The sequence below is a fragment of the Felis catus genome, chromosome C1 (assembly GCF_018350175.1).
Source record: "Felis catus isolate Fca126 chromosome C1, F.catus_Fca126_mat1.0, whole genome shotgun sequence".
NCBI lineage: Eukaryota > Metazoa > Chordata > Mammalia > Carnivora > Felidae > Felis > Felis catus.
Window position 1 is genome coordinate 157,454,837 of NC_058375.1, and position 26,568 is coordinate 157,481,404.

The 26,568-nt window shown below is 39.1% G+C and overlaps 1 protein-coding gene across 3 annotated transcripts in view; it reads left to right on the top strand.

Annotated features, from left to right (window-relative positions):
* Positions 1 to 26,568, top strand: part of CERS6 (ceramide synthase 6) — a 324,828-nt gene that overhangs the window by 99,226 nt on the left and 199,034 nt on the right. For all 3 annotated transcript variants that reach the window (XM_045033905.1, XM_023259428.2, XM_023259429.2), the window contains exon 3: positions 7,058 to 7,188. In XM_045033905.1, the coding sequence (XP_044889840.1) occupies positions 7,058 to 7,188 (131 nt within the window). The remainder of the gene's footprint in view (positions 1 to 7,057; positions 7,189 to 26,568) is intronic.

Here is a 26,568-nt window from a genome sequence, read left to right on the forward strand (position 1 = left end):
CAAGTACGCGTCCAACTTCAGCTCAGATCATGATCTCACTGTTTGTGAGTTCGAGCCCTGCATAGGGCTCTGCACTATCAGTGCTTGGGCTTCTCTCTCTTTACCTTTCTCTCACTGCCTCTCCCCCAGGTGCACTTTCTCTTTCTTAAAATAAATAAATAAACTTTAAAAAATAAAAATAAAAGAAAACTATCACAGAAATGAAGACAAAATTGGAAAGAATACAGGGAACACAAGACACTTCAGAAAACTCAGCAAGGAACATGGGAGATAGAAAACTGTTAAATGAGACAAAAAGTGCTAAAAATAATTACATGTTTAGATTGAGCAGATCCAGCATCTGTATTATCAGAGTCCCGTAAGGAAAAGCAAAATAAAATAAATATTGAAAGATATAATTCAAGAAAATTTTCCTAAAATAAATGGGGATTTGTTTTAATATGTTAATGAAAATGCAGTAAAAATTGACCCAAGAAGGTTAACTTATTGGACTTGAAAAACAAAAGAAAGAATTCTTTGAGAAGCCAAGGCAAAAATCAAATCACTTAACTAGCAAAAAAATATCACCATGACTTTAGTCTTCTTTATAGCAACATTTCCAACATTTTCAAGGAAAATGTGAACTAAGAATTTTATATTTAGGCAAATTGGTTTTACGCTGTAAAAGTTAAAAACAAACAGATTTCAACATGCAAAAATATGAGGGAATTGTTCTCATGAGTCCTTTTTGAAGAAAGTATTATAATCATTAATTTTAGCCGATCAAGAGGTTACTGGAGTGTTGGTAAGTTTTGGATACATTTCAACTGTTGAAAGAGAGAAAGAAATGTGAGGATCAGGATGATAGCACAGAATGTAAACGTTCATATGCATTCACATAGAAGTGATACAACTAACAGTAATGGGGGTGGGGAGAAGAAGGTGAGAGGTAGAATACATTCACTAATCGCATAATCTCTAGTAGCTGGGAGTGAAAGCAAATCAGTTTAAGCAGCCAAATTGAGTAATAGAAGTACAAACATATTTAACAGTATAAGAGTAAACTGTAAAAATGATAAAATTACTGGTTAATATTGGGTGGGGTAAGGAGAGGAAATATGGTAGTTTTAAATACTGCTTATATGGAATTATTGACTGAAAACAAATAGAAGAGTATTGTAATTATGAATAACCACTAGAACAAAAATTACCCACAGAAAGGAAGGAAAGTATAACAAACATTACTTGGTTTGTCATTTTTTTTTTTTACCTATCAAAACAGAAAGCATAACAGGATTAATGTGAAGGAACTATAAACAAACATTCAGTTATATCAATATGTGTAAATGGGTTTGACTCCTCTAACTATTTTAGTTTTGGGTCCTTCAGATAAAGTAATTATAAATATTTAAAATAAAAGTATGAGTAAAGGTATATAGACAAATACAGATAAGTAGGGTTTTTGTTTTTACATAAAAGTGGAAGTCAGACCAAAAAGGAATTAAGTAAAATGAAGAATTGGCTTTTTATTGCCAGAAGGTACAATTCATAATAAAGATAAAATAGTTCTGACTAATATGCGTTGAATGTCAGTGTATCTATATACTAATAAAAAAGAATGAAAAGAAATAATAGCAGGGAATTTTAATTTACCTCTGAGTCATGACAGATCAAGTGAACAAAATGTAAAACAGAAGATAGAAATTCTAAGAGGCATAATTAATGAGGAAGATCTAAGTGGTACATTTAGAACTGCATCCTGTCAGCAATACCGGAGTCCACGGTGGTCCCACCAGACAGCACCGTGTTAGCGTAGAAGTCCTTCCAGATATCAGCATCACACTTCATGATGGAGTTGAAGGTGGTCTTCTCAATGCACAGACTATACTTTCTTTTAAAGAACCTATTAAACATCTACAAAAATGACCTTTATTATATATACAAAACTGAGATAAATTTTAAAAATAGGCACAACTTAATAATACTAGAACTCAGAAACCAGAAAACCTGTTGCTCTCTTAATCAACTCTTGGGTAAAAATAGAAATTCAGAATATCTGGTAGCAGTAATGATAAAAACACTACTCATTTGTACTGTGCCAAAACAGCGCTCAGATGAACATTCAGATGAAATATATACATATATGCATATATGTATATGTAATATATATATATGAAGTTAAACACTTAAGCATTAGAAAAAGAACAACAGAACAAAGGCAATCAGAAAGCAGAAATTAATGATAAATGCAAAAATTGTGTTAGCAAAACTATAGAATTGAAAATCAATTCAAAAGTACATTATCTGGGGCACCTGGGTGTCTCAGTTGGTTAAGCGTCCAACTTCGGCTCAGGTCATGATCTCACACTCCGTGAGTTCGAGCCCTGCGTTGGGCTCTGTGCTGACAGCTCAGAGCCTGGAGCCCATTTCAGATTCTGTGTCTCCCTCTCTCTCTGCCCCTCCCCTGTTCATGCTCTGTCTCTCTCTGTCTCAAAAATAAATAAACAACAACAACAAAAAAGTACCTTATCTGTTTAATTTTTTTTTTTACAGAAAGTCAGCTAGTCCAATCAAAAAAACAAAGCACAAATTACGGCATCATAATTAACAACATAATAATCAACAGTCACAGAAATGGAGGAAAATGAAAAGGATATATTTCTGTTAATATGGAAAATAAAATATAAAAACTTGGGTAAAATGGTTATCATTCTAGGAAAATATAATTTACCAACTATATATATGTATGTGTGTATATAAGGATTAAAATCAAGAGCTAAACTGCAAAACAGGATGAGGCTCAGATCCTCTCATAAGAAAAATTCTAACACACTCTTAAAGAGCAGATAATTCCCATGGTATTTTACACTATACCAAAGCATAGGAAATTAAGGAAATCATCCAGATTCTTTTTTTATGTAGCAACGAAACATTAATTTAACATTAAAGTCTGACAATGATTTAAACAACAACAACAAAAAAAGAGTAGAGACCAGTTGAACTTAATATCAATGAAAAGTCCCAAATAAAAGTTAGTAAACAGAACCTAACAACACAATAAAAGAATTGTTTAACATTACCAGAGAGGATTTATTCTAGGAATGCAAGTTCTTCCCTGAATTCAACATTACACAATCTATGTAATACACTATATTAATTGATCTAAGGAGAAAAAGGGTATGATCATCTCCATGGATGCTGAAATCTAACATTATTGTGATTAAAATAAATTTATCTAACTAGGTAAATGTGGTGGTTTTTTTTTAACACAATAAGTCTATTTGTATGTCAGTTCCAAATCTGGCCTGTTGCTTAATAGGAACAGTGGTATTCCCATTAAAGTCTGGAACAGATAGAGATGGAAAACCATTGTTCTACATAGTGCTAAGTTTTACACTGAATTAGCGAATAGGTAAGAGAAAGAAAATAAAGGCATAAACATTAGAAAGGAGGTGGTAAAGCTATTGTTACGTGAATTTGAATCCTTCCTGTATTTTAGGTACTGGTGAAAAAAGATACGAAATTTTCCTTTGTTTGCAGAGCTTACATTCTGATGACATGTTATTATATGACTATACACTTGGAAAATTAAGGAATCAAGTGAAAACTTACCACAAACAATACCAGAAAAGATAATATCCCTAGGAATAAATGTAACAAGGATGTGCAAGGTGTGTGAGGAAAATTTTCCAACACTGTTGGACACAAAAGACAAATTGAGTTAAGATGTCAATTCACCCTACATTAACTTCTTGAACATTCAGAGTAGGAAAGGCTTTTGTTATTAATGACCCCAAATTCAGAAGTTAAAGCAGGAAAAAATGGTAAGTTCAGATACGTTTTTTTAAAACTTCAAGAAAACAAACAAGCAGAAAACCCCATAAGCAAATTCTACAACACAAAGATACACTGGTACAAAGTACAACCTATGGTACAGACACAGGTTAACACATGAAGAAACTCTACAAATCAGTAAAGAAAATACCTACAAATCAAGAAAAACTGGGCAATAGGTATGAAAAGACTGTTCATAAAAAGGAAGTGTTAATGGTTTTTAAAACGTGAAAAGGTGCTTCTTTCATAAAAAGAGGAAATCAAATTAAAAATATACTGAGACAGGGGCACGGGGGTGGCTGAGTCAGTTAAGCAATCTGACACTTGATTTTGGCTCAGATCATGGTCTCATGGTCATGAAATTGAGCCCCATGTCAGTCTCTGTGCTAGGAGTGGAGGCTGCTTAAGATTCTCTCTCTCCCTGTCCCTCTGCCCCTCCTGCTCTCAACAGATACACTGAGACTATATATATATATATTATATGTATATATATATATATAATATATATGTACATATATATTATATATATACTATATATGTACATATATATTGTATATATATATATATATATCAGACTGAAAAAATTGAGAAATCTGATAACATACTCTATTGGCAAGACATTGGGAAATGGGCACTTTTGCTTATGAGAGTATAAATTGGTAAAATCATTAGCAAGGGTGATTTTTTAATATATAAATAAATTGCAAACGCATCGTTCTTTGATCTCCAGGGTTCACTTCCAGGAATTTATCTCTGTATGTATGCCTGTATAAAATGACCTGTCATAAGATTATTTATTACAGCATTGTTTATAGTTAGTGGAAGTCTGGAAACTACTTAAACATCCATTAACAGGAGAGTGGATAAGTAAATTATAGTATATCCTGACAGTTCTACAAAAGAAAGAGGGCATTCTTTTTTTTTTTTAATGTTTATTTATTTTTGAGAGAGACAGACAGAGCATGAGTGGGGGAGGGGCAGAGAGAGAGGGAGACACAGAATCTGAAGCAGGCTCCAGGCTCCGAGCTGTCAGCACAGAGCCAGATGCGGGGCTCACACCCACGAACTGCGAGATCATGACCTGAGCCAAAGTTGGACGCTTAACTGACTGAGCCACCCAGGTGCCCCAGGAAGGCATTCTTTATATTTTAATACGGAGATATTCCAAGATACATTGTAAAGTGAAAAACCCAAAGTTCAGAATGAGACATGTAGTATGCAAACATTTGTGTGACACAGGTCATATATGAATACATATTCAATTTATTTATATTTGCACAAAATAACTCTGGAGAAGAAGCTGATTTAATAACTGGTTAGCTGGTAGGAAGAGGGAGAGTCATAGGAATAAAATGGGAAGGTGAAACTTTGGATAAGTTTTAGTTTGTGAACCATGTGAATGTTATACCTATTTAATAAGCTTAGAAAACAAATTAAAGTTAAAAATTAATTCTTCTAGAAAATGGTGTAGCCAAGGTATAGAGTAAGATGTAAATTTTCTGTCTTCCCTGTTTTTTTTTAAGACAGACATGAAAGGAGAGTGTAGATGGTGTCATGACTAATAAAGTCATGTGAAAGTACACACCTCCTGAAAGTTGGCAAATGACTTTCACAAACACAAACTCGGCACATTTTATAACCTCAGTCATGATACTGAGGCCACTTACTGTGTTTCCTGTGTATCTGTCATCTAAAGTTGCTCGAGATGTTTTGATAAGGTGTCATCTGTGCATCCTCCCCTTATAATTTGAAGCTGGTCAGCCTGCCTTCCCCTCCCCTGCTTTTGGTTATTTTCTCTGCTCATTAACAGCTCCTTAGCAGTAAAGATAGAATAAATAAAGGAAGAGAACACAGCTTAGTTTTGTTGTGTGGCAGGGCACATTCACATAACTGTTGGCAGGATGCTCTTTAAGATATTGAGGAGACGGTAGGGATAGGAAATGGGAGAAACGCATTTACTGACTTAGACATATTTTTTACATTCGGTCATCACCACAGTCCCATTTAGGTGGATAAATAGCCCTGACGAGTGAGGGAACCGAGGCTTAGATTTCATTACAGTGAGGAATTGAACCAGTCTGTTGCCTCCTAATGTTAGAGAAATGAATGAGAGACAGAATAGTATCATCATATGATGAGCATAAGTTGGGTCTCTTCCCCATTCACCATGTTTGTGTCTTCAAGGAATGCATAGTTGTTGTAAATTTTGATGGGGATCTGATCAAAAGGAATGAACAAGAAGAGGGGTAGAAGAGGGATTTGTGAAAAACAGAGCAGAGAGAGAGAGACAAGGAAGAAAGAGAACACCTGTTTTGTAGTAGAATTGGTACCTTAGGCTAAAGTGAGCTATGAGATTATTTCGTGCTTTTGTCTGTCCTACATTACCCTCATGTGTGATAATTGGGTATAGCATTTTTTTTTTCCTGAGAAAGTGAGACATGTGAATGATGCCTCTTAACTGCTTTCCTTGAAGGCTGATGGAGCTGACTCAGCCAGTTGGCTCTTTAATCGCATCTCCATTGCTGATAAGGAATGCAAGCACTAGAGGAGAGTCTAGGTGGCTCAGTTGGTTAAGTGGCTCACTCTTGGTTTCGGCTCAGGTCACAATCTCGCAGTTTGTGAGTTTGAGCCCTGCATCAGGCTCTGCGCTGTTAGTGCAGGGATTTTCTCTGTCTCTCTCTCTCTCTGCCCCTCCCCTGCTCGTGTTCTCTGTCTCTCTCCGCATAAATAAACTTGAAAAAAAAAAGTGCAAGCATTAGAGCAAGATTCACGTTTTTCACTGTTGTTTCGTAATGAGTAACTTTTCTTCTCCTGAGTGATTATTTTTTTAAACATATTTTTTTAGCGTTTATTCATTTTTGAGAGACAGAGACAGAGCGTGAGCGGGGGAGGGGCAGAGAGAAAGGGAGACACAGAATCCTAACCAAGCTCCAGGCTCTGAGCCATCAGCACACAGCCAGACGCGGGGCTCGAACTCACGAACTGCGAGATCATGGGGCTCGAACTCACGAACTGCGAGATCATGACCTGAGCTGAAGTCAGATGCCCAACCAACTGAGCCACCCAGGCGCCCCCAGAGTGATTACTTATATTCATGCTACTAATGGAAGGACTACGTCCTCAGTGGTAAATACAGAAATCTCAGTAGCAGGTAGTAAATAGAGGTTAAAAAAATCAACTTAGACAAGGGCAGATGTGTTTGTGGTGAAGATGAAAATGATTTTGCTGGTGCCTTGTTTCATAGCATCCTGATGAAAAGAGATTGGAAGGCCTCTCCAAACAGCTGGACTGGGATGTTCGCAGCATTCAACGCTGGTTTCGACAGAGATGCAACCAGGAGAAGCCAAGCACGCTGACGAGGTTCTGTGAGAGCATGTAAGTTGCTGTTACTCTTTTTGAAAGCAAAATCTGCCTAAGTACTCCTCCTGTCCCTAACTTAAAAATAAAGGCTTCGTGCAGGCTCCAGCAGCCCCTGTAAAGCATGCCACCTGGTGGAAAAAATAGTCCTCAAAAACTGGGGGAATAGTAGTTTGTAAGAATTTGTGATTAACGCTTTGGATTCAGTAACTGAAGTTCACTTTCTAATGTAGTTCCTACAAGGTATTGGCAGATGGTATTTTCAGGGGCTGTGATGGTATTTTCATTCAGCCACCTTTGAAATAGAGCACTAAAAGTTATTACTTTAATGGTTTGAATTTTAATAGAGGAGACTTTGTCAAGATGTTCTTTCCACAGGTAACAGCTGAGATGCTAAGATGTATAATCAGAGAGTCGTGATTATGTCCCATATTCCTGGAGATTTAAGAAATAACTATATTATATTCCTTGGGTGAATTTAATGAAGCATTGCTTGAAGGTGGGGGTGGAATGAAGGTCTCTTCCATTTCTGAAATGCGAACTTTATGGTGTGTAAATTATCAATAAAGCTGTTAAGAATAATAAAAGACCTATAGAGAACTAGCACAGTGCCGTTTTGAAATAGTGACAATGCACTGACCTAGAGGAAAGTTAGAGAAGGAAATACTGAAGCACTGAGCACATTTCCAACAAAGGGAAGGGACTGTGCCTCGAGCTCGTTGGTGCATTTGGTCTTCATCCTTTGGGATGTGACTGTGCCTTTGTCTAACAGCTCTGTGCTTTGGGAGCTTTTTCCCTGACACCTGGTCATTTGAACAATAGTGCTGTCATTGTTCCCTTTGTTGCAGGCTCCTTCTGTTTGGGGTTAAAGTTGCATTTTCAGGTTTAGCTTTCAATTATGCCGAAAAAGTATTTTAGCAATTACAATCTAAAACTCAGAGGGAAGCCTGATGTTCTGGGAGAAGTGAGTGAGGGGAAGAATAATAACCATAAATTCCTAGGGCTGGATAAATATGGGGAGCATAAACAGGGTCTTCAGGAGGTCAGAATATTTATAAAACATGGAAAAACAACCGAGTAGATACAATCTGCAAAGCCCTTCCTATAATTGAACTGAGTGGCAATTTATGGAAGAAGGATTTATGCATCTGGGCTCCTGATCAAAAGCTGGAATTGCTTCCTGGCCTGGCCCCACCACGTACATGAAGGACCTGTGTTCCTTCTTTGGGCTGTGGGTCTGAGTAGTGGTGAAGCTGAGTCTTGGCATCGGGACCACATGCTGAAACTCACGTGCCATCAACTTCTTTGGTAACTCGACACTCATCCTTTCTCTACTATACTGACTCTACACCAGTTTCCATACCAGTATGTATAGGAATCAGTCATTGAATGTTGTTCAAGTGCAGATTATCATTGAGTCGGTCTGATGGCAACCGAGGGTACATTTTTAACAAGTTTGCAGGTGATGCCACTGGTCCATGGACCACATTTTGAAGAGCAGAGCTCAACACTATACCAGTATCTATGTCTTCTCCCTGAATTCAGCTGGCCTTTATCTGCAGTTAGAATCAGCTAAAAATATTTCTAAATGATTGATAAAGGCATGGCAATGTGAAGGCACAACTGGGGGAGAGATGGTACCTAAATGTATCAATTATGATCTTTTTCCTCAAGTGGTTTATTTTAATAGTGTCAAGGAGATATAACAAATATCTGAGTATATGCACATCAGGGATATTAAACAATGAGCAGATAGACGTGTGCACGAAACAATTGGCATGGACCATCAGTAAGTAAAGATTAGAGGAGAAAGATCAGCTGTGGGCTAGGGCACGTGGCAGGGCTATTGGGTTAGAACTGAGATGGTACTGGTGGCCTTTGACTTCTCTGTTGCAGAGGACTGTGCTGATGAACTTTGTTCTGAAACTCTCTTCTTCCTTAACCTCTGGATTGCCACTAGATTCTCCTGTCCTTCCAAGAGCAACTGTTTGTATGACTTACTCTGCATTTTTCCATTTTCTTGAGTGGGCTTCTCCAGAGTCAGTCTTCAACCTCTTATTTTCCCCGCTCTACCTTCCATCCTCTGTGCAGAAGTAATTTTCTCTTGCCATCCTCTTCCAAAGTCATGTGTCCAATGACAAGGCATCGTTCTGCTGTCTCCCAGCTGGCAACTCTGACTTGCTTCCATTGCTGACTTCCCTTCACCTGTTGTTTGCATGCCTCCATTCTGTTATAGGCTAGAAGCTCAAACCAGTCATTTGCTGGGTTCCATTAGTTCTTCATAAAGCCGCTGCTGTGGCCCAGATCTTAATTGCTCTCATAGCTATCCTTATTATTTATGTCACACTCATAGATATTTTGCTACAAAAAAATTCCCAACATGCTACTATTTCCATGTTCTCCTGCCTTTAAACCCTGATTTTTTTCGCAACTGTTGGATAAATTATTAGGCTCCTTAGCCTGTTAGCTAGACTCTGATTTTCATGTGTTTGGTATCAGTCACCCAAATAACCCCTTCCTTCCAGAAGGTTGTCTTTTCACTGTCCATACTTTGTTCAATTGCTGCCATGGTTTATACTGTGCTCCTGGCATGGACACCTATGTTCCTCTGCCCTGCCCATCTATCCCCTACCCATTCTTCAAACCCGAGGCCCTCTCAGAAATGTGGCATGACTGTTGAGTGTCTGGAACGAGCATGACTTTTTTTGGAATTTTAGAGTCCTCACTATAAGTGCTAGTAATTTAATATTGAGTCACATGCTTTCTTATGTGGTGATTTAACTTAACTTGTCCATATATTTTTACCCTCAGTATATAATACTTGCTCCTTGAGGGCACGAGAACCACATCTTGTTTTTCCTGCATTCTTAGTCTTTATCACCACATATATACTGCTGAATAAATATTGGTTAAATGACTGTAAGTTAAAGTGGCATTTTTTTGGAAGGATTTACTGATCTAAGTTGGCACGCTGCCTCCCCAAATGGAAAGTGCCTTTTATACACTGACTTAGCCTAAAATTTGTCTAGGAAAATTATCAAACTATGGAAAGCTCTAAGACTGTATCTCAAAGAGATTAGAGGAAGGAATGGGCTGGCAAAGGGGAACATTTAGCTAATGCGAGGCAAATAAAGCAGAATTATATTGGTCGCTTTATGCACGAATGTATGCTATAGTTATTGCTCATCAATATAAAAAATGATCTGGAATAATTGTTCCTTAGCAAGGGTGCACTGCATAATCACCTGATGAGCTTTTGTAAATACACATACCCAGCCCCCACCCCAGGATGTCTGAATCAGTGTGGCATCCTAGGTGAGGTCTGGACATGGATATCTTGAAAGAAATGCCCTGAGTACTTACGGCACATATCCATGGTTAAGAAGCACTAATCTCTGAAAAGAGATGACTGCTGTTCCAAAATACTAAAAATCAAATTAGCAAGCAAGCCAACACAGGTTTGGGACCTGAAGGTTTAGGACCGAAATGTAAAGTTTCTATAGTTTTTCTGTTCTATCTAAATTACTATTTTAGAATACAGAGTCCGTTCGCGGGAATTGTGTTTCATCTTGCAGCGGTGGGGAATGGCAGCAGTATGCATGCCAAACCACGCTGGTAACCATCTGCTGGCATGTCCGACTTCTGGCATACCCGTTTCATGCAGATGAGCTGAGTAGAAGTTGTTCAACAAGTAATGTGTTGAAACATTGACATGAATTTCTTTCCTTCATGCTTGATGTCAGTCATTCGCAGCTGTGATAGTTTTGATGAATATTTCTTCCCGAAGGGTTTAAATCTTTATTGGCGACTGAAATAGAGATTTTCAAGAGGAAGTAAAGAATTTATAAAAATGAGATATCCTGTGATACATTTTCGGAGGAACTCTTGCTAAATGGGAGTCATTTAGCTGGGGGATCATGCTTTGCAGCAACTGAAGTTTTACCTCTCCCCTCCCACAGTTGCATCAGGATAATAGGAAAGTAAAGAATATTGGCAATAAAAAAAATATCTGCAGCATGAAACAGGAAGAGGCAGAGATGTGTTTTCAGAATAAATGGCTTCCCTCTCGTTTGTGCACTATCAGTGTTCATCATTTTTAAATATTGTGCAGTATATTTAATAGCACATGCCTGGGAATAAATATTATATATGGCTTTCATTTAAGCAGTCTCCAAATGACTTCATACTGACAGGTAGATCTCCCATATGATAATATGAAGATGTAGGGCAAGGAATATTACATTTCACAGATTAGTTCTGATTTATGTGGATTGAGGTTTGCTCAGGTGGAACCTTGTTGTAAGTTGAGGACCCACGATTGTCTTTTCTTTAGGGATTTCATTTTAGAGTTGAGGTTGATTAAAACTACCCCCAGATGCTACCATACTTGGATGCAAGCAGGCCAAAATCTGGGAACTTTTTGAAGCTGTGACTTTATTTCTGCAAAGAAAGCTCTATGATCTTAATTTGTGATTTCATTGAACTAAGGATAAGTCAGCAATGAGAAAGGAGTGGTTTACAAAATCACCCTCCTGCTACCACTCGGTCACAGATTTTGCTATCTTTTTACTTGAACAAGTTCGCAGTGCTTTCTTGTGACCGCAATAAGAAAGTGGAACCTAATAATTGAGGGGAAAAAAGAGAACAGGGCAACACAGGGAACAAGCTGAGTCAGATATCCCTTTATTTCAGATCAGTCTTTGATCTGAGGAAATGTGAACATATTCATCAAGTTGTCATAACACAGTCACCTATTTACAAAAAAAACACAACCAAGTATTTGTAAACTGCTTTAGAATCTTCCATATATTGCACACTGTGAAGAACAAAATTTTGCCTAAGAGAAAATTCCATTTTGATTATTTTCACCAACAGATCATGACTTGAGCATTATTTACTACCAAAGTTCTCCTGAAGACTGATGTGGTGCTTTGTTTGTTTTAATGCAGTTTTTTTTAAATTTAAATTCAAGTTAGTTAACATACAATGTAGTATTGGTTTCAGGGATAGAACCCAGTGATTCATCACTCACATGTAACACCCAGTGTTCATCCCAACAAGTGCCCTCCTTGATGCCCATAACCCATTTAGCCCACCCATCTCCCCTCCAGCAACCCTCAGTTTGTTCTCTGTCTTTAAGAGCCTCTTATGGTTTGCCTCCCTCTCTGTTTTTATGTTACTTTTACTTCCCTTTCCCTACGTTCATCTGTTGTGTTTCTTAAATTCCACATATGAGTGAAATTATACGTTTGTCTTTCTCTGACTTATTTTTCTGAGCATAATACACTCTAGTCCATCCACGTTGTTGCAAATGGCAAGATTTTGTTCTTTTTGATCGTTGAGTAGTATTCCATGGTATGTATGTGTATACATATATATATATATATACACACATGTACATATATATGTATATATATACACACACATATACATATATATATATATATACATATATATATATATATATATATATATATCACATCTTCTTTACCCATTCATCAGTCAGTGGATATTGGGCTTTTTCCATAATTTGGCTGTTGTTGATATAGCCAATATAGCTATAAACATTGGGGTGCATGTACCCCTTCAAATCAGCATTTTTGCATCCTTTGGATAAATTCCTAGTGCAATTCCTGCATCATATGGTAGTTCTATTTTTAATGTTTTAAAAAGTTGTATTTATTTATATGAGAGAGAGAGACAGACAGACAGAGACAGTCAGCGTGAGCAGGAGAAGGGCAGAGAGAGGGGGAGAGAGAGAATCCCAAGCAGACTCTGCACTGTCCGTGCAGAGCCCGACGCAGGGCTTGAACTCATGAACTGTGAGATCATGACCTGAGCCGACATCAGGAGTTGGACCCTTAACCAACTGAGCCACCTAGGCACCCCTCTATTTTTAATTTTTGAGGAACCTCCATACTGTTTTCCAGAGTGGCTGCACCAGTTTGCATTCTCACCAGCAGTGCAAAAGGGTTCCCCTTTTTCTGCATCCTTACCAACATCTTTTGTTTCCTGAGTTGTTAATTTTAGCCATTCTGACAGGTGTGAGGTGGTATCTCAATGTGGTTTTGATTTGTGTTTCCCTGATGATAAGTGATATTGAGCATCTTTTCATGTGTTTGTTAGCCATCTGGATGTCTTCTTGGGAAAAGTGTCTATTCATGTCTTCTGCCCATTCCTTCACTGGATTATTTATTTTTTGGGTGTTGAGTTTGATAAGTTCTTTAAAGATTTTGGATATTAACCCTTTATCTGATACATCATTTGCAAATATCTTCTCGCATCCTGTAGGCTTCCTTTTAGTTTTGCTGATTGTTTCCTTTGCTGTGCAGAAGCTTTTTATCTTGATGCAGCCCCAATGGTTTATTTTTGCTTTTATTTCCCTTGCCTTTGGAGATGTGTTGAGTAAGAAGTTGCTGTGGCTGAGGTCAAGGAGGTTGCTGCCAGTTTTCTCCTGTAGGATCTTGATGGTTTCCTATCTCACATTTAGGTCTTTCATCCATTTTGAATTTAGTTTTGTGTATGGTGTAAGAAAGTGGTCCAGTTTTATTTTTCTGCATGTCGCTGTACAGTTTTCTAGTACCATTTGCTAAGAGACCGTCTTTTTTTTTCCATTGGATATTCTTTCCTGGTTTGTTGAAGATTAGTTGGTCATACATTTTTGAGTCCATTTCTGGGTTCTCTATTCTGTTCCATTGATCTATGTGTCTATTTTTGTGCCAGTACCATACTGTCTTAATGGTTATAGCCTTGTAATACAGCTTGAAGTCTGGAATTGGGATGTCTCTAGCTTTGGTTTTCTTTTTCAACATTACTTTGGCTATTCAGGTTTTCTGGTTCCATACAGATTTTAGAATTGTTTGTTGTAGCTCTGTGAAGAATGCTGGTGTTATTTTGATAGGAATTGCATTGAATATGTAGACTGCTTTGGGTATTTTACATATTTTAACAATATTTGTTCTTCCAATCCACGAACATGGAATGTTTCTCCATTTCTTTGTGTCTTCTTCAATTTCGTTCATAAGCTTTCTATAGTTTTCAGTGTGTAGATCTCTTATCTCTTTGGTTAGGTTTATTCCTAGGTATCTTATGGTTTTTGGTGCAATTGTAAACGGGATTGATTCCTTGATTTCTCTTTTTGCTGCTCCATTATTGGTATATAGAAATGGAACTGATTTCTGTACGTTGATTTTATATTCTGCAAATTTGCTGAATTCATGTATCAGTTCTAGCAGTTTTTTGGGTTGAATTATAGAATATCATGCCATCTGCAAATAGTGAAAGTTTGACTTCTTCCTTGCTGATTTCTATGCCTTTCATTTGTTTTTGTTGTCTGAGGGCTGAGGCTAGGATTTCCAGTACTATGTTGAGCAACAGTGGTGAGAATGGACATCCCTGTCATGTTCCTGACCTTAGAGGGAAATCTCTCAGTTTTTCCCCATTGAGGATATTAGCTGTAGGTCTTTCATATATGGCTTTTATGATGTTGAGGTATGTTCTATCTGTACCTACTTTGTTGAGGGGTTTTATTAAAAATAGATGCTGTGTTTTGTCAGAAGCTTCTTCTGCACCTGTTAAGAGGGTCATATGGTTCTTACCTTTTCTTTTATTAATGTGGTGTATTACATTGATTGATTTGTGAATATTGAACCAGCCCTGCAGCCCAGGAATAAATCCCACTTGATTATAGTGAATAATTCTTGTAATGTACTGTTGAATTCATTTTGCTAGAATCTTTTGAGAATTTTTGTATCCAGGTTCATAAAGGATATTGGCCTATAATTCTTTTTAGTGGGATCTCTGTCTGGAATCAAGGTGATGCTAACTTCATAGAATGAATCTGGAAGATTTCCTTCCATTTCTGTTTTTTTGGAACAGTTTGGGAACGATAGGTGTTAACTCTAAATGTCTGGTAGAATTCCCCTGGGAAGTCATCTGGCCTAGGACTTTTGTTTGTTGGGAGATTTTTGATAATTGATCCAAATTTATTTGCTGGCTATGTGGGTCTGTTCAAATTTTCTAGCTCTTCTTGTTTCAGTTTTGGTAGTTTATGTTTCTAGGAATTTGTCTATTTCTTCCCAGATTGCCCAGTTTGTTGGCATATAATTTTTCATAGTATTCTCTTATAACTGTATTTCTGCAGTGTTGGTTGTATTCTCTCCTCTTTCGTTTGTGTTTTTATCTATGTGGGTCCTCTATCTTTTTTGTTTGATAAGTTCTCTAGGGGTTTATCAATTTTGTTTATTCTTTCAAAGAACCAGCATTTAGTGTCATTGATCTGTTCTGTTATTTTGTTATTATTTAATAATAATCTGCTCTAATCTTTATTATATCCCTTCTTCTACTGGCTATAGGCTTTATTTGGTGCTCCTTTTCTGGCTCCTTTAGGTGTAAGGTTAGGCTGTGAATTTGGGGCTTTTCTTTGTTCTTGAGACAAGCCTGAATTGCAACGTATTTTCCTCTTAGGACTGCCTTTGCTGCATTCCATAGGGTTGGGAGTGTTGTGTTTTCATTTTCATTTGCTTCCATATATTTTTAAAAATCTCTTCTTTAATTTTCTGGTTCATTCATTCTTTAGTAGGATGTTCTTTAACCTCCATGAGGAGGTTTAAGGGGTTTCCAAATTTTTTCTTGTGGTTGATTTTATGTTTCTTAGCATTGTTATTTGAAAATATGATTGGTATAATCTCGATCTTTTTGTACCTATTGAGGGCTGATTTGTGACCCAGTATGTGATATAATCTGGAGAATGTTCTATGTGCACTCAAGACGAAAGTGTATTCTTCTGCTTTAGGATGAAATGTTCTGAATATATCTATTAAGTCCATCTGGTCCCATGTGTCTTTAAAAGCCATTGTTTTCTTGCTGGTTTTCTGCTTAGATGACCTGTCCATTGTAAGTGGAGTATTAAGGCCCCCTATTATTATGGTATTATTATCAGTGAGTTTCTTTATTCTGTTATTAATTGATTTATATATTTGGGCACTCCACATTGGGGGCATAAATATTTACAATTGTTAGATCTTCTTGGTGGGTAGTCAGTCCTCTTAATTATGATATAATGCCCTTCTTCATCTCTTGTTACAGTCTTTGGTTTAAAATCTAGTTTGTCTGATATAAGTATGGCTATTTCGGCTTTCTTTTGAAGTCCATTAGCATAATAGATGATTCTCCATCCCCTAAAGTTCAATCTGCAGATGTCTTTAGGTCAAAAATGAGTCTCTTGTAGGCAGCATCTAGATGAATTTTTTTTTATTCATCTTGGTGCCCTGTGTTTTGATTGGAACATTTAGTCCATTTACATTTAGAATAATTATTGAAATATATGAATTTTGTGCCATGTATTACCTGTAGTGTTGGTGTTCCCAGTGGATGTTTTGTAGTACTTTGTAGTCTTTGTTGCTTTGGTCTTCTTTTTTTTTCCCCCTCTACCCAGAGAGTCCCCCTTAGAATTTGTTGCAGGGTTGGTTTAGTGGTCACAAACTCCTTTAGGTTTTGTTTGTCTGGGAAACTATCTCTTCTTCTATTCTGGATGACGACCTTGCTGGATAAAGGCTGTGTCTTTTTCCCATTCAGGACGTTGAATATTTCCTGCCACTCCCTTCTGGCCTGACAAGTTTCAGTGGACAGATCTGCTACTAACCTTGTGTGTCTACCGTTGTAGGTTAAGGACCTTTTGTCTCTAGCTACTTTCAGAATTTTCTCTTTATCTTTGTGTTTTCCAAGTTTCACTGTGGTATGTCATGGTGTTTGACCTATTTTTGTTGATTTTGAGGGTAGTTCTCTGTGCCTCTTGGACTTGAATGCCTGTTTCCTTCCCCGGATTAGGGAAGTTCTGAGCTATAAGTTGTTCAAATAAATCTTTTGCCCCTTTTTCCTTTTCTTCTTTTGGTACTCCTATGATATGGATATAGTTTCATTTTATGGAATCATAAGTTCTCTAAGTCTCCCCTTGAACTCTAATAATTTCCTCTCCCTGTTTTTTTCAGCTTCAGTATTTTGCATAGTTTTATCTTCTATATCACCTATTCTCTCCTCTGCTTTTTTTAAAAACTTTTTTTAAGTTTACTTATTTATTTTTGAGACAGAGAGAGTGGGAGAGGGAGAGGGAGAGGGAGAGAGAGAAAGAGAGCACATGAGCAAGGGAGGGGCAGAGAGAGGGAGAGAGAGATAATCCCAAGCAGGCCCTGCACTGTCAGTGCAGAGCCTGATATGGGGCTGAAACTCACTAACTGTGAGATGACTTGAGCCAAAATCAATAGCTGGATGCTCAACCAACTGAGCCACTCAGGCGCCCCTTAAAAACTGTTATTGGGGCGCCTGGGTAGCTCAGTCGGTTAGGCGTCCAACTTTGGCTCAGGTTGTGATCTCACAGCTCATGAGTTCGAGCCCCGCATTGGGCTCTGTGCTGACAGCTCAGAGCCTGGAGCCTGCTTCTCATTCTATGTCTCCCTCTCTCTCTGTCCCTCCCCTCCTTGTGCTCTGTCTCTCTGTCTCTCAAAAATGAATAAATGTAAAAAAAAAAATTAAAAAAAAAAACAACTGTTATTAACTCATGGGTTGTACAAAAACAGATGGTGGACTGGACTTGGCAAGCAAGCTGTAGTTTACTAAACGCTTTTTTCAGATTATAGTACTATTAGCAGTTCTTTCAGAGTTTCAGGAAAGAGAATGTGGTCTTATAGCACAAGGCACAGTCATCCATTGCTCAGTGTTGCCATATAATAGAATCATTAGAACAGTTCTGTAATTAGTATGCCCACTTAATATTCTTGGCACATGGTACCTTGATGCTCTGTAGTTTCATTTAACTCAATCAGGCCCTCTTTGAAGTTGTTAGTAGTCAGAAGACAGTATCACTTCCACTACAAAAATTCTGAAGATTAATGAACTGTAAAATAGACAGTCTGCTCTTTTGCCTTGGGTAAGCTTTTGAAAGCTTTTCCTTCCTTCTACTCCCGACCTTCCATCTGTGGCATGTGAACTCAGGTTTTCCATGTAGATTAGGCCTCCCACAGTCCTTGATGGCATATGGCTGGGCCTCTAATTTATGTGTACTGGCTAATTAAGAAAGCAGATTTTTGCTAAAAGTATCAGGCCAAACTTTGGTCAGTCTGGCTGCATATTAAGTACTGCTGGTCAGTTTTCTTTAAACCCTAAATTTCTCAAGACTCTGTAGATAGTTTTTCCAAGAATTTTATTCAATATGGAGTTGGATAGAGATGAAAAGGACAGGATATGCAGAGAAATCATTGAATTTATTAAGGTCTAATATTCTTATTTAATTCTTGTCTGCCATTTTTGAATCTATATGCCATATCTTTATTGTTTAATCTACTTCAAAAGTTATTTCTTTTTTAAGTTTGTTTATGTATTTTGGGAGAGAGAAAGCATGAGTGGGAGAGGGACAGAGAGAGGGAGAGAGAGAGAATCCTAAGCAGGCTCTATACTGTCAGTCTGGAGGCCGACATAGGGCTCAAACTCATAGACCATGAGATCATGACCTGAGCTGAAATAAAGTCAGATGCTTAACTGACCAAGCCACCCAGAAGACCCAAAAGCTATTTCTGATTTAGAACCAAATCATGAAATCATTATAATCAACTTTGATTATAGAGGATATATAAAAGTACACATAATGTTTGTAAAGTTTGGGGAATAAACATTCCAAATAAATACTTTATTTTTTTTAATTTTTTTTAAAATTTTTTTTCAACGTTTTTTATTTATTTTTGGGACAGAGAGAGACAGAGCATGAACGGGGGAGGGGCAGAGAGAGAGGGAGACATAGAATTGGAAACAGGCTCTAGGCTCCGAGCCATCAGCCCAGAGCCTGACGCGGGGCTCGAACTCCCGGACTCCGAGATCGTGACCTGGCTGAAGTCGGACGCTTAACTGACTGCGCCACCCAGGCGCCCCCAAATAAATACTTTAACTTTTACTACTTGCACAGGATTATATTCTGTACATGTGTTCACACAGATATGCATACATGCTGTGTATCTAAGAGTGGTGCCTGCCCTTCTTGGGATATCTTTATAGAACTTGCCTCAACAAAGTGCCTAAAGAAGGCTGTAGGAACATTCTGTTTTAGGATCCATAAGTCGTGATTCCCTTAGTGGCAGTACAGTCAGTTGCACTGTAACATGATATACACGTTCCTAAAAATTGCCACACTGTGCAGAATTACACAACAACACAACACAACACGGGGCTTATGAGAAAAGTGAGTCAGGGCACAACACTCAAAAACTGCATCAGGGACATTAAAAAAAAGATAGGAATAATAAAAACAGCACAGTTTTATACACGTGAAGTGGTTAAGAAATACATAAGGACTATAATACATACGGTATTTTACCTTGAAAAAGACCTCAAGGTTGCTTGGAAGTTGGGGTTGGTAAGTATTGGGTGAGCTGCCATAATAAAATACCACATACTGGGCGCCTTACACAACAGAAGTATATCTCTCACAGTGCTAGAGGCTGGCAGCCCAGGATCAAAGTGTCTTAGGGGTGGTTTCTCCTGAGGCTTCATTCCTTGGCTTGCATATGGCCACCTTCTTCCTGTGTTCTCACACGGTCTTTCCTCTGTGCATGTTTATTCTCGGTGTCCCTTCCTCTTCTTTTAGGACGCCATCCATGTTGGAATAGGACCCCACTCTTACAGCCTCATTTAACCTGAATTGCCTCCATAAGAGCCATATTTTCAAATATAGTCGTGTTCGGTGTTAGAGCTTCAGCATAGGAACCTTGGGAGGGCGCAGTTCCACCCGTAAGAGTGTTGGAAGTTTATAGTTCATAAATTACTATGAAGTGGTAGAAGGAGGATGATCTGAAATTTGAGAGAAAGTTATGACACCAGGTGGATGTGGCCCATAACATGTGGACTGAGGTAACTCGGAGATGTTTGAGAGGGGTATGTGTGCCCGTAGGTGTGTGTTTTGTGTATTCCGACACTGCTCGGGTCCACTGAGCACGTTTCTGCATTCACCTAGTGTTTCTGGCAGATAAGATCACACAGACGCCAGTAAGAAATTTGTATTATGCTTACGAAACAGTGGAACATATCAGTACCAGGCTTACAGCCTTGCTGTGATAGCACAGGGTAGGGGTGCAGTGGGTGAGCTCTGGAGCCGGGCAGTCTGACTTCAAATGTTACCTCAGAAAAATCTGTGGGATATTTGAGAGAGCCGTTTGGCCACCCTAAGTTTCAGTTACTTCATTTGTAAAACAGGCATGTTAGCAGTGCCCAACTCATAGGGTCCTTGGGAAGACTACAGGCCTTAACCTATGAAGTGTTTGGAATGGCATCTTGTGCACAAAGGGGGTGAATGCTAGCTACCATCAACACCATCGTGTTGTCTGTTGTTTGTCAAGTTGGTGTAATGAGAGCAGGAGCAAATAGCTAGTAATCTGTCATAACCATGCAGTGCAAGAGCTGTAGGCATGTTATTCGGCAGAGGCAGCTCCGGTGTTTGTTGTTTTAGGAGGAGAGCTTCAAGAAGGTGCAAGGAGAATAGTTTCTTAATTTAGAATGAAGCTCTTTTATTCCATGGAACCCCAAGAAGGCAGAATCATGTGGATTCACAGGACCGTCAGCTTGGGCTTTACTTACACACAAGAAAAAGATGCAAAATTCATCCGAGTTCAGAGCGTCAGACCCTTTGGCTTGCTGCTGTGTAGCGATGTGGCAGAAGTGGATGAGAAAAGGTGTCCTACTTCAGCAGGGAATGATGCCCGCTGTGCTGCTAGAAGCCGAGGCTTTTGAAGCACCGCACGAGAAATGTCAGAACATGCAGCGAATATCTTTGAACCACAGAGATTTAAAATTTGCCCAGGTGATTCCGAGGAAGGCGCAGCTTGCCTCTGCCAGGGGGGAGAGAGGAACAAAGCCTGGAGCTCAGTGGTGCTGGCTTTAGTAAACCCACCTCTCTGAGGACCGGGACAGTCCCCTCAGCCTTAGGAGGTTGGCATGGCTTCTGGGTGTAAGAGTTTGCTGTTAAATGTAATATTTATTGGTTACCTCCCATGTGCAGGTGAAGGTACTGTGGAGGCAGTTGATCTTGAACAAATTTGAGGTTGGGAATTAAATGTAGCTGGTTCATGTCCAGGCTCAAGCTATTTAACCCTAATCAAGTAATTTACCTTTGCTAAGTCCCAGGTGCCTCTTTCGAAAAAGAGAAATAACTCCTATTTATAGGGTCATTCTGGGGATTAAATGAGAGGGTGCGGGTATAATGTGCATCTCTTAGTGCCTGTTTCTCTTTCAGCTGGGGTTGCAAAGTTGAGTAAGCAACAGTTTCTGACTTGGTGGCACTCACAGGGGCAATTGATTCTGCATATTAGTAAAGTTCAGTACCTCAGATGGAGAGATATAACCTGTAATACTTAAGTGATGAGGCTCTTTTCTAGAGCCTTTTCCTTAGTGCTCTAGCTGTGGGGTTTTCTGGGTCTTTTATCTTAATATGCCATCAGGAGAACCATATTAAAAAATTTTTTTTAATGTTTATTTATTTTTGAGACAGAGACAGGGCATGAACGGGGGAGGGTCAGAGAGAGAGGGAGATACAGAAGCCGAAGTAGGCTCCAGGCTCCGAGCTGTCAGCACAGAGCCCGACGCGGGGCTTGAACTCACAGACTGTGAGATCGTGACCTGAGCTGAAGTCGGATGCTCAACCAACTGAGTCACCCAGGCGCCCTGGGAGAACCATATTTTAGATTGTTTGAAGAGGAAGCGCTTTGTTGCTTCCTCTCGGGAATCCAGTCCACCTTGCCCTCTTTTTCTGTTCTTCTTTTCCTTCTCCCTGCCTCCCTGCCTCCTTCCCTCCCTCCCTCCCACCTCCTGCTGTTACAGGGGCAGGTGCTTTCTGCTTCCTCCTGGCTATTCACCCTTCTGTGATTAGCTTGTGGGGGCCACATCCCTTGTCAAAGGGTGGACAGGGGACTTCACAGAATCCTCGACCATTTCTAATTTGACTGTAACTGTCTTAAAACTTGGCACATTGCACATGACTCCTGAGATTTGAATACAGCACCTACTAATTAGGGGGTGAAAGTGTTTGTGTGTAGGATGTGGTAGTGAGGGTAGGCACTTGGACAAAGCAATGGGAGGTGCAGCTGTCCCCCCTTTTGGAAGATTTGGGCAGATTCCAAGTGACTTTTGGGGAAGAAGGTCTTAGAGGTTGTAGGCCTTCCCAAATTTAAATTCATAAATGAGCCTTCTACAAGATTGGAAACTTACCTAAAAGCAACTAAGGCCAGTTGTTTTGATTTTAAATGCAAGTTGAGCTGCTGGCATTGTGTATAGGGCTGTCATGCTTTGAGAGAATTAAGGTATTTTAGAAAAATCACTTTAAAATTCGGTCAGTATTTCGTATTTTGCCTCTCTCCTGTCTTGCAGCAGTTGCCAACTGATGGGAGGTTATATATTGCTCTTAGGGCTCAACTACATAGAAGGGTATGGAACTGTGCTGCAGAGCTTATGGTGTGAGTGAGACCATTGGTGTAGCATCACACACATCTTCCTTCATAGGTTATCACTAGCCTCCGAATTGGCATTAAAGGGTAGTGCACAAGTCTTGGACATATCACTTCATCCTTCAGCGTTCTGATAACTCCTGTACTTAGCCCCAGGTGGAATAAAATTGCATATTTTCATCTTACGTATGATTATATAACTAGTCTTCTTGCAGGTGTTAGTGGACACCTGTGCTGGTAGGAGACATAGACCCCAGGCAGGGAGAAAGATGTTAACTAATGTTATGTTATATTCCGGGTACCATAATGGGGCCTTTGCAATTAATCCTCACAGCTACCCTCTGTAATATGTTAGGTGTTACAAGCCCTTCTTAGTCGTGAAAAAACGGAAGCAGGGAGAGGTAGAGTAATTGAGCGCCACTCGGCTAGAAAGTGACAGCTGGGATTTGTACCCAGGCTCGCCCAAACCTGGGACTTGTTAGAAAAAGCTCAGGAACACAACATGTTATCACATTCAGAGCAAATACAGAAAGGGACACTTGGTGTTCTATTTGCATATGGCAGTCTCCTTTCCTTTCCTTTCTCCCTCCATTTATGAAAGATTGGAATTAAATTTTCTTGCTGTCTCTTTGGCATACCAATTGCACTTTTAGTTATTCTCTTCTAGAGCACTACACTTGGAGACTTGTTATTTTCACTATTTGCATTCCTCTCTGCTATTAAACTGTCCAGCGCCTTGACTGCTAGCACTTCTTATTCTAAATCTTTTCATCCCCACAGGTCAGCACAATGCCCGGTGCTTTGTAAGACCCCAGTAAATGTCTACGGGATGAATCAATTATTTAGATTAGGGACAGGACTGAACCTGTAGGGACTAAGGGACTGAGTGTAATTAAGAAGAAGCTCAAGTTTGATGTCTTTCAAATAATCGTAGGAAGATTAAGGTGGGAGGGAGGAGGTGGGAAGGGCCTTCTGGAGGAGGTGACACAGCTGGATTTTTAAGGATGATGACAGTGTCCAGGTCGAGAAAGAGAAGGAGGGTGCCAAAAGCTGCTCCAGGCAATGGAACTTGCCCGAAGAGCAAGGTGGGCTTGGGGAACTCTAGTCAGCATGAGTGGTGAATAGGACAGGGGAAGCCGGCCGGCAGCAGCATCCCTATTGCCAAGTGAAGGCCCTGGGCATCTTCTCCTACACCTTCCTGTCTACTCATCTAGGGCCATCTGACCTTCTGTTCTAAAATGTCCTTGTTTTGCCTGCATTCACAAAAATCTCATGTTTACTAAGTGTTTGGCTCATTGGCGAATGGAATCGGTGTTTATTGCCAGTGCGTTATACCAATGTATATGGCACAGTTTGAACCCTTGTATTTTTTTGTTGGAAAAAAGACTTGCTCATTGAACATGAGTCTCTCATTGATTAGACATATGTGATGGAGATGATCTTGAACAGGCACCTTCTGTGTTCCTTGTGAAGTCCATCTTCCTGCCTTTATCTTGTTTTCTGAAGAGGATGATATAGTGCTTAGAATCCGCATAATGACTTCTCCCCTTTTCTTTCTCACCTCCCATACAAACCTGCAAAAAATTAAACATCCATAGGAAAAAAGAAAGAAAACCACATTATCACCTCACTATTAGCTATATCGGCTGCATCATATTTTACAGAGAAAAAAATCAGGGTATGGGACCCATGATAACTGGTAGTATGCCATTGACTCAGCACTCTGCAGTCAAGGTTCAACATTAAAAAAACAAAACAAATTAGGACATGCGGTCAGAAAAGCACGAATGTGCTTTTATGGTTTGGAGCAATTGAATATTAGAAATCAAGATTGTCTCAGAAAATCCAGAAAGAAATCATGGGGCCCCATAACTGAATTCACTTCAATTTCCCAAATGGTTACAGAGGACTTTATGTGGCTGGGGCTGGGTGCTGGGGGATTTAAGGTAAAAAGGAAACAACTGCTATTCTCTGGCATTCAGAGTGTAGGAGGGCAAAAGGCACAACAATTTAGAAAAGAGCTACAGAGCATCCTCTCCCTGGGGACAGGGCTGAGTCATTGGACTGTAATAAGTACTTGTGGGTTAGCAAACCAAAGTTGGGATAAATAAATCTAAGAATTGGCCAATGTAAACAGCATCTTATGAATGCATTTATGATGGATTTGGGGACAGAATTAAAATTGAAGTATATAAAATATTGAATTTTATTTATAGAATCTTTTATGTTTCAAAAGAACAAATTTTTCTGGTGATATCCATGGAATAACAAGTGGTCTCCTTGTAATGGGATTCTGCCAGAACTTCCTACGATGAAGCATATACCATTAAGCTTCCCTGTGTTTATTACTGTTCTGGGTGCTAGGAGAGTCACTTTGCCTGCAAATTCCTTACTTATGGGGAACTGTATTTGGTGCTCTAGATAAGGTTATTTGGTGCAACTAGCTTTCATCCAGAGCCGTCACTGATCTTTCTTTTCTGTCTCCTTTTCTTCTCTGTGGGTGGGAGGCTGAGGACTGGGATAGGTGAAGGGCTGGAGGGGTGGGAATAGTGTACGTGCTTTCTACATTACATCAGGTCCAAACCAATGATTTGAAGATTGGGATACTGTTTGCAGTAAGAAATTCTCAACGTGTGGGCACGTGTGGGCACTGTGGTACCAGTGCTGTGATTTGTGAGGTATGAGAAGCACTGGTCTGCACCTGCAGCACTAGTTAACATGTCCATACAGATTTCAAGAAGTAGCCAAATACAGAGTTTCCTCCAAAGTTGTTCTTCACGTGTATACTTTTCAGCGGATACTCTTGGTTTTCTTCTGTTACTCATTGGAGTGGCAGTTCTCATGTAATGTTTTCTCTCTCATTATGAATTTTAGTTGTGGAAATGTGTCCGACTTGATTTTCGTTCTTATTTAATTCTGAAATAGGACTTGAACCTGTGTGCATCATTTCAATTTGATTGATTCAAAATACGATACTGTTTTATCTTAAATTGTGAAGGGTTCACATGAATCTTGGCTAAACCTCTTGTGTTCTAAAATCTAAAAGTTTTTCTTGCTTCATGAATTTAAGTGTTCCTATTTCTGTGCGTTCCAGTACTTAGGCAGTTCAATAAACATTTTTTGGGGGGGAGCCTTTACTACATGCTGGGTTCTGTTCTGTATCAGGATGCTAGATGGATATTAGGACCTCTTTCCTTGATGGATTAATGACAGTATCTCTTTACTGCACCCTCTAAACCTGATTTCCCTTATCTGTAAAACAGGGCTAATAATCTTAAAAACCTGACAGAATTTTTATAACAATTAAATAAAATAATTCTTAGAAAGCACCTAGGATATGCCTACTACATTGTGAGAACTCAAGAAAATTAATTGCTTTAGATCAATTTGAATTTCTGTGTACTAGAGGCTGGCAAAATGAATTGAATTCCCCTGCCCAGTCAAATACTATCATTCTGAGCTTGCTTAATACCCTAGGGTACCACACTACCACCATGTGCTTGATCAGAGGCTTTATTTCTGTTAAATCCCCAAATATCTGGAGATGTAATTATTTAGTAGGTGTGATATGATGGCTTTTGTTGAAGGAACTCAAACTCATCATTTTAATTTCTAATTCTTGACTTACTTTAAAGAAAAGCTTCTTGCTGGTTGGAGTAAGAACATGGCTTTCCAGCTTTCTGACTTTTAAAGTAGGGTGTAATTTGAAACCACAGTCTTATTTGTCTAGAACAGCAGGATAAGGCCCTTGTGGTGGAACTAGGAGGTTTATATCTCAGGCAAACAAGTCAGGGCACACAAGGCCCAGGGGCAGAGTAGTCTAGGGTGCCAGCCCTTACCAACTTGCATCAGACTCAGTTTCCTGAAACTTAACTAGTCAGAATAGTACTGCAGATTGAAATTGGGGCCATAGTGTCAT